Here is an 11,504-nt window from a genome sequence, read left to right as displayed (position 1 = left end):
TTTCCCTCCCTTGACCCAGCTTTCACAGGTTTGCTTTTTAATTCTGTCAGTTTCCTGTTCCGGAGGCGCGGGCGGCGCCACTGTCTTGGCGGCTGCAGTGTTAGCCTGGCTTTTCTTCTGACGGAGATCTCGCGGCCCGATAGCCTTTTGTAGGTAAAAGGGGCACCTTGCGGATGTTGGAAGAGGGAGTGTTTCCGAGTGTCCGGATTTAAAAGGGGCTGGAGTCCGGGGCTGGGCGAAAGGCTCCTGGGAGTTGGGGTCGGGCAGCCCTTCTTCAGATCTGCAGCTAAGGGCAAAAGAGCGACCCTAGGCCCGGATCCCGCAAATAAATAGAAATGAAAGAGAACACCTTTCATTCATTTGTGGAGCGCACGCTGTGGTCCAGGCCTCGGGCCGCCGGGGTTTCGGAGGGGCGCGAGACCGCAAGCCCAGCGCCTGCCTCGTGGGGCACACAGACTGGCGGGAGATGCAAACAGGCAAACACGCAATTAGGGATCTGCCACATGAAGGTGACTGGCCTGCAGATTCACCTGGGGGAAAGAGGAAATTCTCAATAAAAAGGTAGTCACACTTTGCAACTCTTTCTACGTGGACTGACGTTCCTGGATGTGCTAACTGTTCACAACAGCAACTAGGAGTAGGCAGACACGAAAGGTAGTTAATTTTACAGTTGCAGTGAATTCCTTGACTTCTGAATTAAAGTCTGTATCCACAACACAGCCTGACCATGTCTATCATAGGTAATTTCATGATAGGTATTCATAGATTTTTCTAACTGTAGAAACATCCAAGAGGACCTGGTAGTGAATGTTAAACTGTTACACACTCACTGTACAAAAGTGTTAATGACCCTGACCCTGACTGTTTTCCACCTCTAGGTTCAGCACACTCCTTTTAGTTTCTCTAGACCCTGTACATACCTTTTCTACTGTTTATTGCATTATATTGTATTTTTAAGAAACTTATTTGTATGTGGGTTCTGATTTCTTGAATCCTGCAGGTTATGTGTTTTACTTGTCTTTGAATCTGCAGGGCCTGGGACAGTGCTTTACATATACGGGCTCCTTAAACAGTGAAAAGTTCTGCCTTCTGTGTGGTCTCCATAATGCAAATCTATTGTGAGACAATAAACATTTATTCATCACCTACTGTGTGCAGGATGCTCTGCCAGGGGCTGTGAAGGATACAGAAATGACTGTGAATCAACTCATGTCATCAAGGAGCTAGTGGAGGAGTTAGACATGTGCACACATGACTATAATATGAGGCAGTCTCTGGTAAGTGCTGTAAAAGTAAGTGTAGACTAAGTCTAGAACGAATGAATTACTTCATAGAGGGAATCAGGAGAGGTTTCACAGAGGAGGTGGCATTTTGGATTGGTAGATGAGTAGAAATTCACTGGGTAAGAGATTTTAGAGAGAACAATGGGAGCAAAGAACAAGCTGAGTGATAGTACTTGGTATGTTCAACAGCTGGGAAAATCTGGACTAGAGGGGTTTTGTGGGGAAGGTAAAGGAAAACAAGCCTGGAAGGAGACATTGGGTCTAGGTTTTATAAGGTCTTAAATGCTAAGCATGGGGTTTGAACTTGATTCTGCCAGCACTGAGTAGCCTATGGTGGCAAGATCAGCTGTGTGGGCCCCAGGTTTATCACAAGGGTGTTAGAATGAATAATTAGATATTATCTGGTGCCTGTTATTAAGCACAATGATTGATATATAATCTGAAATTATTTTCATGAGCCATTTGAAAGTCTACTTAGGCCTATTGGTAAAACTTAGACTTTAGGAAGATGTTTCTACTTTAAAACTTTTTCACAGAATATTTATCTGAGGCTTGTTTTATTTTAACATTTTGCTGAAGTCAAGTGTTTGGAAAATTATTTGTGTTCACAATGTCTTTCTATGGGAAGAGCTGAGAATGAAAATCAAGAATTGTAACTGTTGTGTTAACAAGATTATGATTATGTTTGAATTTGAATGGTGGTCTCTCTGTGATTTTTGTGTTTGATTTATTCCTACATGTTTTTATAATGAAGGAAGCTAGAGTATGAAGAGGGGGAGGGAAAATAATTTTTACCCCAATCTTTTAGTAAATTAGAGATAGGACATGCCTATATTTTTCAGTCTTTACAGCGACTAATAGTTTTGAGTCAAAGCGATAAGTAATAAGGACATCTTAAATTTTGGTTGGAAACTTTAATGCAGTTCAACATGCTCTTAATTTTGTTAGTAGGCTAAGTGCATTGGAGAATGCAAAATCAGTGTTAAGATAATTGCAGAAATGTTTTATAGTATCTGCAGTTTGGCAAACATGTTTATGTCTGTTTTATTCTTTGGTTTTTAGAGCTTATATTCTCTATGGAAGATGTAACATATCTAGACAGTACATCATGATGCAAGGCAATACATGGTGAGTGATGTGATGTGTTTGGGAGAACAGAAAGAGTAGCAAACACTGGTGGGAGGCCACATGGAGAGTGGGAAGGATTTAGGTACTTGGGAAGAGGGTCATATGCTCATTCTTTAAGCAGTGGGTATAACACAACAGAGGGCTATGCACAGGGCTAGGAAGCAATGAAACATCCCAGAGCCCTGCCCTGATGGAGCTTGTACTTCTCAGGTGCATGTAGAAACTAAAGTTGGAATTAGGTAATTAATTGGTGGATTGTAATTATTATAGGACCTGCTAAGAAGCAGCATAGTGTTGTGAGAACAGGGAACATAACAAAGCCCTGGGGGCAGTGACAGTGGTTGTAGAAAGGCCAGCAAGGGTATTATTATAAAAGCCAGGCAAGAGGCAATGGTGTGAAGTGGATGAAATCAAAAGTATTTATGAAGCATAAATGATAGGAATTTTAATTTCTTAAAATTTTTTTATTAAGTTATTACATAATTGATAGGAATTTTAAAATAAATTTTTAGCTAAGCAGGGCTAAGGAGGGAAAGTTGTCAGGTGATTTCCTGGTATATGTCTTGAGAACCATTAAATGGTATCATTTATGCAGATAGGAAATACTAAGAAAATAGCAAGTGTTTATTTTGGAGAAGAAGAGCGTTAATTCCTTTTAGGATATGTTAAGTTGAATTTGCAGAGTCAGTGAGACATTCAAGGAGAGAGGTTGGGTTGGCAGTTGGCAAAGTGGGTCTGGAGTTCAGAAGTTGATGGCTAGAGATGTAACTGGGAGTTATTGACAGATCGGTGGTAATTGAAATAACACAGTTGGGAAAGGTCACCTTGGCAGAGAGAGTAAGCTGAGTGCCCAGGCTGGACCTCTGAGAAATACTAAAAGGTCAGAGGCCCCCTACCAGAGGAGGAGCTGGCACAGAAGACTATCAGGAGGAATAGCCAGAGAGATATGAAGGACACAGTGGGGGTGTTTTGTCAGGAAGCTAAGGAAAGCCTCCATGGGGTGGGGGTGAGGCAACTAGACTGAATGCTGCATAGAGATCAAGTAAGGTGATTGAAAATGACCACTGGTTTTCAAGACAGGGTGGGTACTGGTCATTTCACTCACTGGAGTAGTGGCAGAAGCCAAAGCTAGATTAGAGTAAGTTGGAAGTGTATATACTTTTGTCCTAGGCAGCCTGGGTTGCCATAACAAAATGCCATAGACTGGGTGGCTTAAACAACAAACATTTATTTCTTATATTTCTGGGCCTGGAAGTCTACAGTCAGAGTGCCAGCATGGTCAGGTTCTTGGTGCATGCCCTCTTCCTGGCTTGTAGATGGCCATCTTCCTGCTATATCCTCACCTGGCAGAGAGAGGGGGATCTCCTGTTTCATCTTCTTTTTATAAGGGAACTAATCCCATCATGAGAACCCTACCCTCATGACCTAATCTAACCCTAATTACTTCCCAGAGGCGCCATCTCCATAAGGTGTTACACTAGAAATTAGGGGTGCAACATATAAATTTTGCAAGGAACACAGACAACCTCTACCAACTTTTCCAGGTCATTTGGCTGTGAAGGGGAGGAGAAAGAAGGTGCAAAGTGGAGGGAGACACAGAGGCCAAGGAAAGTATTTTATGTTGGAATAGACCTGAACATTTTTATTTTTTTTTAAGACAGAGTCTCACTGTGTTACCTGGGCTAGAGTGCCATGGTGTCAGCCTAGCTCACAGCAACCTCAAACTCCTGAGCTCAAACAATCCTTCTTTCTGCCTCAGCCTCCTGAGTAGCTGAGACTACAGGCAAGCACCACCATGCCTGACTAATTTTTTCTATATATTTTTAGTTGGCCAATTAATTTGTTTCTATTTTTAGTAGAGGCGGGGTCTCGCTCTTGCTCAGGCTGGTTTCAAACTCCTGACCTTGAGCGATCCTCCCGCCTTAGCCTCCCAGAGAGCTACGATTACAGGTGTGAGCCACCACGCCTGCCATACCTGAGCATTTTAAAATGCTGATGTGAAGGGTCTGGTAGCAAGGAGAGATGAAGGAACACAGAGGAAGGGTGGTAATCCCAAATATATACATTTGGGAATGGGATTCAGAGCACGTGTGTCAGGAGAAGCTTTGTGAGGAGGAGGGAATTGGGAGAGGATGGAGTTTGGCACATAGGTTTGCAGAATGGTACAACAAGTTGAGGGAGTTCTCTTCTGTTGATGTTTGTGTTTGTGTGTGGTAGGAGATAAGGTTGCATGTTGACTGTGAAGAGGGAATGGAATATGGGGAGGATGCTAGAAGTTTGTGGTAGTTATGGAGGATAGTTAGAGTAAGCTGGCTGCAGAAGCATGCCAGGGGGATGGCTTGGCATACCAGCCACCCAGCGACCATGAATTTCCATGGGCACCAGTCTGCCTAGTCAGGTATTTTTCTACAGGACTGCTTTCTAGTTAGCCTCCGGAAAACAAATATTTGCATTCTTCTAAGGTTGGAGTATTGCCAGGTTCTTGTGACTGAAGTAGAGAGGGGCATTGGAGCTTAGGGTATTAAAAAAGGAGTTATTGAGATGCTGGGCCATGGGGTCTATGCTGAGTGGGTAGGAGGTGAAGACAGGAAGATGCTGGTGCAGATGTGTGTGGACCTCACAAGTGAGCTCAAGATTGAGGGGGAACTTGAGCAGGAACATGACAGTGAATAATGGAACAGTGGGATGTTGAATTTGTCATTTTGGAGGTGGAGCAGCTTTAAGGAATGACAAAGTCCAGGGACTGACTGTTGCAATGGGTTGGGTGGGCAAGACAAAGGAAGATGACTTTATTGGCTATGAAGAGTTTCAGATATTGTTGAGAACCCAGTATTAAATGGGTAGAATATTCCAGGAGCTTAAGAGGTCTATTAGTTACTCATTAAGATGGTCAGGCGCCGGGCGCGGTGGCTCATGCCTGTAATCCTAGCTCTCTGGGAGGCCGAGGCGGGCAGATTGCTCGAGGTCAGGAGTTCAAAACCAGCCTGAGCAAGAGCGAGACCCCGTCTCTACTATAAATAGAAAGAAACTAATTGGCCAACTAATATATATAGAAAAAATTAGGCGGGCATGGTGGCTCATGCCTGTAGTCCCAGCTACTTGGGAGGCTGAGACAGAAGGATCGCTTGAGCCCAGGAGTTTGAGGTTGCTGTGAGCTAGGCTGACGCCACGGCACTCACTCTAGCCTAGTCAACAAAGCGAGACTCTGTCTCAAAAAAAAAAAGATGGTCAGGCATTAATGAAACCCTGTTTACATCGTGAGGGTTTTTTTTTTTTTTTTTTTTTAACTTTTCCCCTTTTTATTTTCTCCAACAAAGTCACAGAATGTCGTTCCACCCAGGACGAGGATGTCCCCGAGGACGAGGAGGACATGGAGCCAGACCCTCAGCACCAGCCTTCAGGCCCCAAAATCTGAGACTGCTTCACCCTCAGCAGCCTCCTGTGCAATATCAATATGAACCTCCAAGTGCCCCTTCCACTACTTTCTCGAACTCTCCAGCCCCCAATTTTCTGCCTCCACGACCAGACTTCGTACCCTTCCCTCCACCCATGCCTCCATCAGCACAAGGCCCTCCCCCCTGCCCAATCAGGCCCCCTTTCCCCAACCACCAGATGAGGCACCCCTTCCCAGTTCCTCCCTGTTTTCCTCCCATGCCTCCCCCGATGCCCTGTCCCAATAACCCTCCTGTCCCCGGGGCACCTCCCGGGCAAGGCACGTTCCCCTTCATGATGCCTCCCCCCTCCATGCCTCACCCCCCGCCCCCTCCAGTCATGCCACAGCAGGTTAATTATCAGTATCCTCCCGGATACTCGCACCACAACTTCCCACCTCCCAATTTTAATGGTTTCCAGAACAACCCCAGTTCTTTCCTGCCCAGTGCTAATAACAGCAGTAGCCCTCATTTTAGGCATCTCCCTCCATACCCACTCCCAAAAGCTTCCAGTGAAAGAAGGTCCCCAGAAAGGCTCAAACACTATGATGACCACCGGCACCGAGATCACAGTCACGGGCGAGGCGAGAGGCATCGGTCCCTGGACCGGCGGGAGCGAGGCCGCAGTCCTGACAGGAGGAGACCAGACAGCCGCTACAGGTCCGAGTATGAACGAGGGAGGACGCCAGCCCGCCACCGCAGCTACGAGCGGAGCAGGTAAAGCGGACGTGGGGACTTCCTCATTGAACTGCAGAGGCCCAGACGCAATTTCCGTTAGTGGCAAACCAAACCGAAAGGGTCCGGCAGTGCATTGCAATTTATTAAAAAGAAAGCGTTTAACCACTGTTTTCGAGAGGAAGAGACATCTGACAAGTAAATAAATTGATAATCAGATAAAGGCGATTTTGAAAAGCATTCCAGAATTATCAATGTAGGTTCATCTCAGTGAATATAAGCCTTTTACTCTGCTTAATAGTTGGACATTTTAGTGATGATATTATGACATAAGAGATCTTGTATTTTTATCATAAATTATGTTCAGTGTGATCATCATACCAGGTTATAGAGTTTGATTTGAATTGATGTTCTGTATATGTTATCAGTCAATAATCTAACTAGTTAACAGAACTTGCTTTCTGATTTTTAGGATAAGTAGAAGTTCATTGTACATTGTTGCTTTTTTGCTCTGTTTCTTTGTAAAATGAAATAAGATTAGTTACACATGACCAAAGAGTTTTCGGAATAGCTTTTAACCAGATTTTGTTGCATTGAAACATTCATACTGAAGAAAGTTGTGTTTAAAAAAATACTGTTCTATTCTAGACTACATTTCTTATTTTCAAGATCAAATATCTATAAATACAAGAGAAATAAGGTTTTGAGTAGGCATTGTTAAAACTGGGATTCTACATGGGCTTATAGAAATGCTCTGAAGTTATATGCAAAGTTTTGTATGTGTGTGTGCATTTTCCAAAAGAAAGCAGATTCTCAAAGAGGTGGGTGTAAGTCTGTTACCTCAAAAGGCTAAGAACCATTGGTTTTATGTGGAAAAATAAAAGCCATAGCTAACAATTGTACTAATATTTATTTATGTCTTCAGTGAACCCTGTTGATGAAGATTTGAGATCTTCAGTTGCCAAGCTAATAATGGTGCTTCTCTTTCACCTGTAGTGTGCTTATGTTCATTGTCTTGTGGAACTTTTGTGCTAAAAGTATTTGAGCTCCCCAAACCAGGTCATTTCATCCTGTGGGTGTGTAGAGAGCTAGCTGATTTCAGAAACCAGTTCACATCTCTGTTTCCACATTTTTCTCATTTCTCTTTTGATTTGATTCTAACTGAACATTTTGCTAGTAAATGATAATGGCCATTCTTTGCCCTCAAGAGAGTGACTGGTGCTTGGAAGGTTCCATTGTTGCCTCTCCCTGATGGCCGGGCTGAGGGTAGAAGGGCACGTGTTTCTTGCAGAGATGACTGATTTCTGGTGGGCTGAGTGAGAGTTGGTAGACTTTCTAAAGTATTTTTCAACATAAACTAATGTTTCTGGTGAACATTGTTCTTAATTATTCTGTCATGAACTAGTTGGCAGAGGCCTGTGATAGTTTATTTTACATTTTTTTTTTTTTTTTTGAGACAGTCTCACTCTGTTGCCTGGGGTAGAGTGCCGTGGTGTCACCCTAGCTTACAGCAACCTCAAACTCCTGGGCTCAAGCGATCCTTCTGCCTCAGTCTCCCAAGTAGCTGGAACTACAGGCATGCACCACCATGCCCGGCTAATTTTTTCTATATATTTTTAGTTGGCCAATTAATTTCTATTTTTAGTAGAGACGGGGGTTTCCCTCTTGCTTAGGCTGGTTTCGAACTCCTGACCTTGAGTGATCTGCCTGCCTCAGCCTCCCAGAGTGCAAGGATAACAGGTGTGAGCCACTGCGCCTGGCCTTATTTTACAATTTTATGGTGAAAATCTAAACTGGAAAGAGTTTGTGAATAGTTTTCTTCAGACTTTGAAGGATTGTTAGTAATCTTGTCTTTGGGAAAATATTTTGGTGCAAACAATCTAAGTAGTGTTTTTTTCTCCTCCATTTTGGGATGCTGTAATTAGAGGAGTTGCTAGGGCTGTGCTGCAAATCCTAAATTCTTCCATTGAGGCTTAAACTTTGCATTATGTATTTGAAGAAACTCAGATGTCCTGTAAACTGAGGATCTTAGTAGAATCAAGTGCTACAAGAATTACCTGTAATCTACTTTATCCCAAACCATACTCCTTTACTGTGAGAATTTACATCTTTCTAAAATAGTCTATATTTATTTTGGAGTTGTTTTATAGTATGCTTGAGGCATTTGCCTTGAATCTGCCTTAGTGGCACAGTCACATTATAATTGGCCCCCTTGGGGTATTAAGTGGAGTGTTAGTCATCTGTATTATATAAAAGACTTCTATGACACAAACATGGGGCATGTGAAGTCCTGATATAACTTCTAGAAATATATTCGCAGAAACTGAAACTTCATAAATTTGTACACTAGATTGTTAAGTTTATGCAAATTCTGTGGTCTGTCCTCTGGCTGCTTTTCCCCTGCTTCTTGGGGTAAGGAAACCTATCCTTTTACAAATTCCTCTTCCTCTTTTTCTCCTCCTCCAAAATGTGGTTAAATAACCAATTGCAAGATTGTTTTAGGGTGAACTATATTTAGAAGAGGTTTGTGAAGAAATGGATGTAATGTATTTGCCATCATGAAAGATCAAAGTTACCCTAGAGAATGAGAAAAGAAACAGCTACAGTGAGTGTAGCACAGCAAGTGTGCTGTTTTGTAGTGTGGTGAGGAAGTGGGCAGTGGCTTTCACCTAGCTAAGTAGTGCTACTGCACGATAATTTCCATGGCCGTTCTGGTGACAGTAGATGTCTAGCCATTGAAGAGCTAGCATAATGTACTTAAGGAGTATCTCAATGTTTACAAACAAGGAAGAATCTTAGGAAAAATAACACATGATTTTTCTTGCTTTAAAAGGGTTCATCGTGTTAGTGTTATTAACGTGACTTATGTCCAAATTGGTCTTTTCAGTTCCTAGCCACTCAGAGGTAACAGTCATCATCATAAGTGTTGTTAGTAAGTGTAAAGTTTTATTGGCTAAATGTTAAAAGACAAAAATTAGAAATAGCCTCTATTTGGACTTTTTATTTGGAAATATAGGCAGTTATTCTTTTCAGCAGCCATGCCATTACAAATTACATATATCTTTGACATGTGGCACAATTTACTAATTTCTGTACAGTAATTGAGATTTATTGACTACATGTAAACTGTGATTTTAGAAATATGTCAGGTGGAGAATGTAGAATCCTAAGCTCTGGCTGCTTTATTTTGAACAGTTAATGTATACCTGAGGATTGTGTGTTATGTCAAAAACATTCAAAGGAGGCTTTCTTGAGAACAGGGAAATCTTTAAGTGAAAAACAATTTCTGTCTTAAGATCTAAGCACTCACTGATCTTTATTAGTTTTGTAAGTTTTGATTTTAGTGTATTTATATTTCTTCTATTTGGCTGTAAGTTGGGGGATATTTTTATAGTCTTCTTGCTAGATTCAGGTTAATATACCATTTTTGTTTGTTTCCATTCTGAAGTTGGGTGGTTACTTCCTTTAGATTTGTTCTGATTCAGACACATGGGAGTTTAGATTTTAGTTTCAGACCTTTCTTGTTAAATAGTCTCAATGCTATTATTTATTTTTAAATTCCAACTTTACATTGGAAGGGTTTTAAAATCCATTCTGTTTTTCACCATGGGTAAACCCAGTGGCTCCATTTAGTTTTTTCCAGATGAAAAATAGCATTAAAGTGATTTAGTCATGGTCTTGTGGCAGGTTAGTGATAGCTAAAACTACAACTGTTTGTAGTACAGGCCTATAACCCATAAGAGTTAAGAGCTCTTTTATTATAGAACTTTGTCCTAATCTTTACTGTAAAAGCTTTATAATTTGCATTTATTTGATGGGTGAAGTTTAGAGTTTTCTAGAAAGCAGTAGGGTGTAAAGTCCTTTAAAGTTTTCCCTGTAGGTTAAATACCCAAGGAATGGCTGATTAGAATGTCTGGAGAAAAGATTACAATAAAATTCCCTTTATTGCTTAGCATCATGTATGACTTCTTTCTTTAAAGAAAACTGCAAAAATTGTCCAAGTTAGTTAACTTCTGGAACACGAAAAACTCCTTTATCTTCTAATAAATTAAGGAGGCATAAAAATGGCCCCTAGTGAATAGTTCCTAAAAAATTCTTAGATATGGTCCATTTATTTAGAAGATGAATTCAGTGAAAAGAGATGGTGTTTTTGAGTCTTTCTGTTGAAAACAGCTCTGTGTATTAATTCCTTTAAGAGAGCGAGAACGGGAGAGACACAGGCATCGGGACAACCGAAGATCACCATCTCTGGAAAGGTCCTACAAAAAAGAGTATAAGAGATCTGGAAGGTAAGCAAGGAGTTGACACTGAAAGAAGTCATAGGATTATCTCCTTGAATTCAGATTTTGTGCTTGTGCAGGCTATCAGCCAAGTCTCATAATAGCCTCAGTTTGTCCAAGATGACCTTTGAAAAGCTAAAGCAGCCTGTAACTTAAAAGCCTTTACTTTCCAGATGTATTGATAACGCACAAAGAAAATCTTGATAAATTTCTAAAAATTAGAAGTTATACAGACCGCTTTTTCTAACCACAAATGCTATAAAACTAACTATACATTAATAATTCAAGTTATTTTAAAAAACCTTGACAATTCATAATTATGCTCTTAAATTTACTTGTTTCAGAAAAAAAACAAAACTGTAGTCCATACTTTCTTTAGAAAAATGGCATTGAGATTACTGTAACCCAATACTTACAGGGTGTAACTACTTTTGTGTCCAAAAGTAAAATTTTGTGGTCTTATATGTTGGTAATTAAGAGTAACACTCTAGAGTCTGAAAGATTTGGATCAGTTATTAGCTTTTCCCACTTTGTTATTGGGTAAAGTAATCTAACCTTTCTAAGCCTCAATGTCTTCATCTGTAAAATAAGGACAGTTATATTTACCATATTGAGTGTTGAGGGGTCATTGAGTTGATACATGTCAGACACTTAAAACTGGATCTAAAGTAAGTGCCAATCTGAGCACTTGGCTTTGGAAATGAGTA

General features: G+C 41.2%; 1 protein-coding gene across 9 annotated transcripts in view; it reads left to right on the top strand.

Annotated features, from left to right (window-relative positions):
* Positions 1–56: 56 nt before the first annotated feature.
* DROSHA (drosha ribonuclease III) overlaps positions 57–11,504 on the top strand; it is a 113,998-nt gene continuing 102,550 nt past the window's right edge. For 3 of the 9 annotated variants that reach the window (XM_076007956.1, XM_076007954.1, XM_076007949.1), the window contains exons 1-4: positions 143–1,277; positions 2,346–2,411; positions 5,729–6,559; positions 10,714–10,806. In XM_076007956.1, coding sequence (XP_075864071.1) covers positions 2,392–2,411; positions 5,729–6,559; positions 10,714–10,806 — 944 coding nt within the window. In that variant the 5' untranslated portion in view covers positions 143–1,277; positions 2,346–2,391. Of the gene's footprint in view, positions 1,278–2,345; positions 2,412–5,728; positions 6,560–10,713; positions 10,807–11,504 lie in introns of all 9 variants that reach the window. The other 6 variants (XM_076007957.1, XM_076007955.1, XM_076007952.1 and 3 more) reach the window with 5 other exon arrangements.

The sequence above is a fragment of the Microcebus murinus genome, chromosome 11 (assembly GCF_040939455.1).
Source record: "Microcebus murinus isolate Inina chromosome 11, M.murinus_Inina_mat1.0, whole genome shotgun sequence".
NCBI lineage: Eukaryota > Metazoa > Chordata > Mammalia > Primates > Cheirogaleidae > Microcebus > Microcebus murinus.
This window is presented reverse-complemented; position numbering and strand designations above follow the sequence as displayed.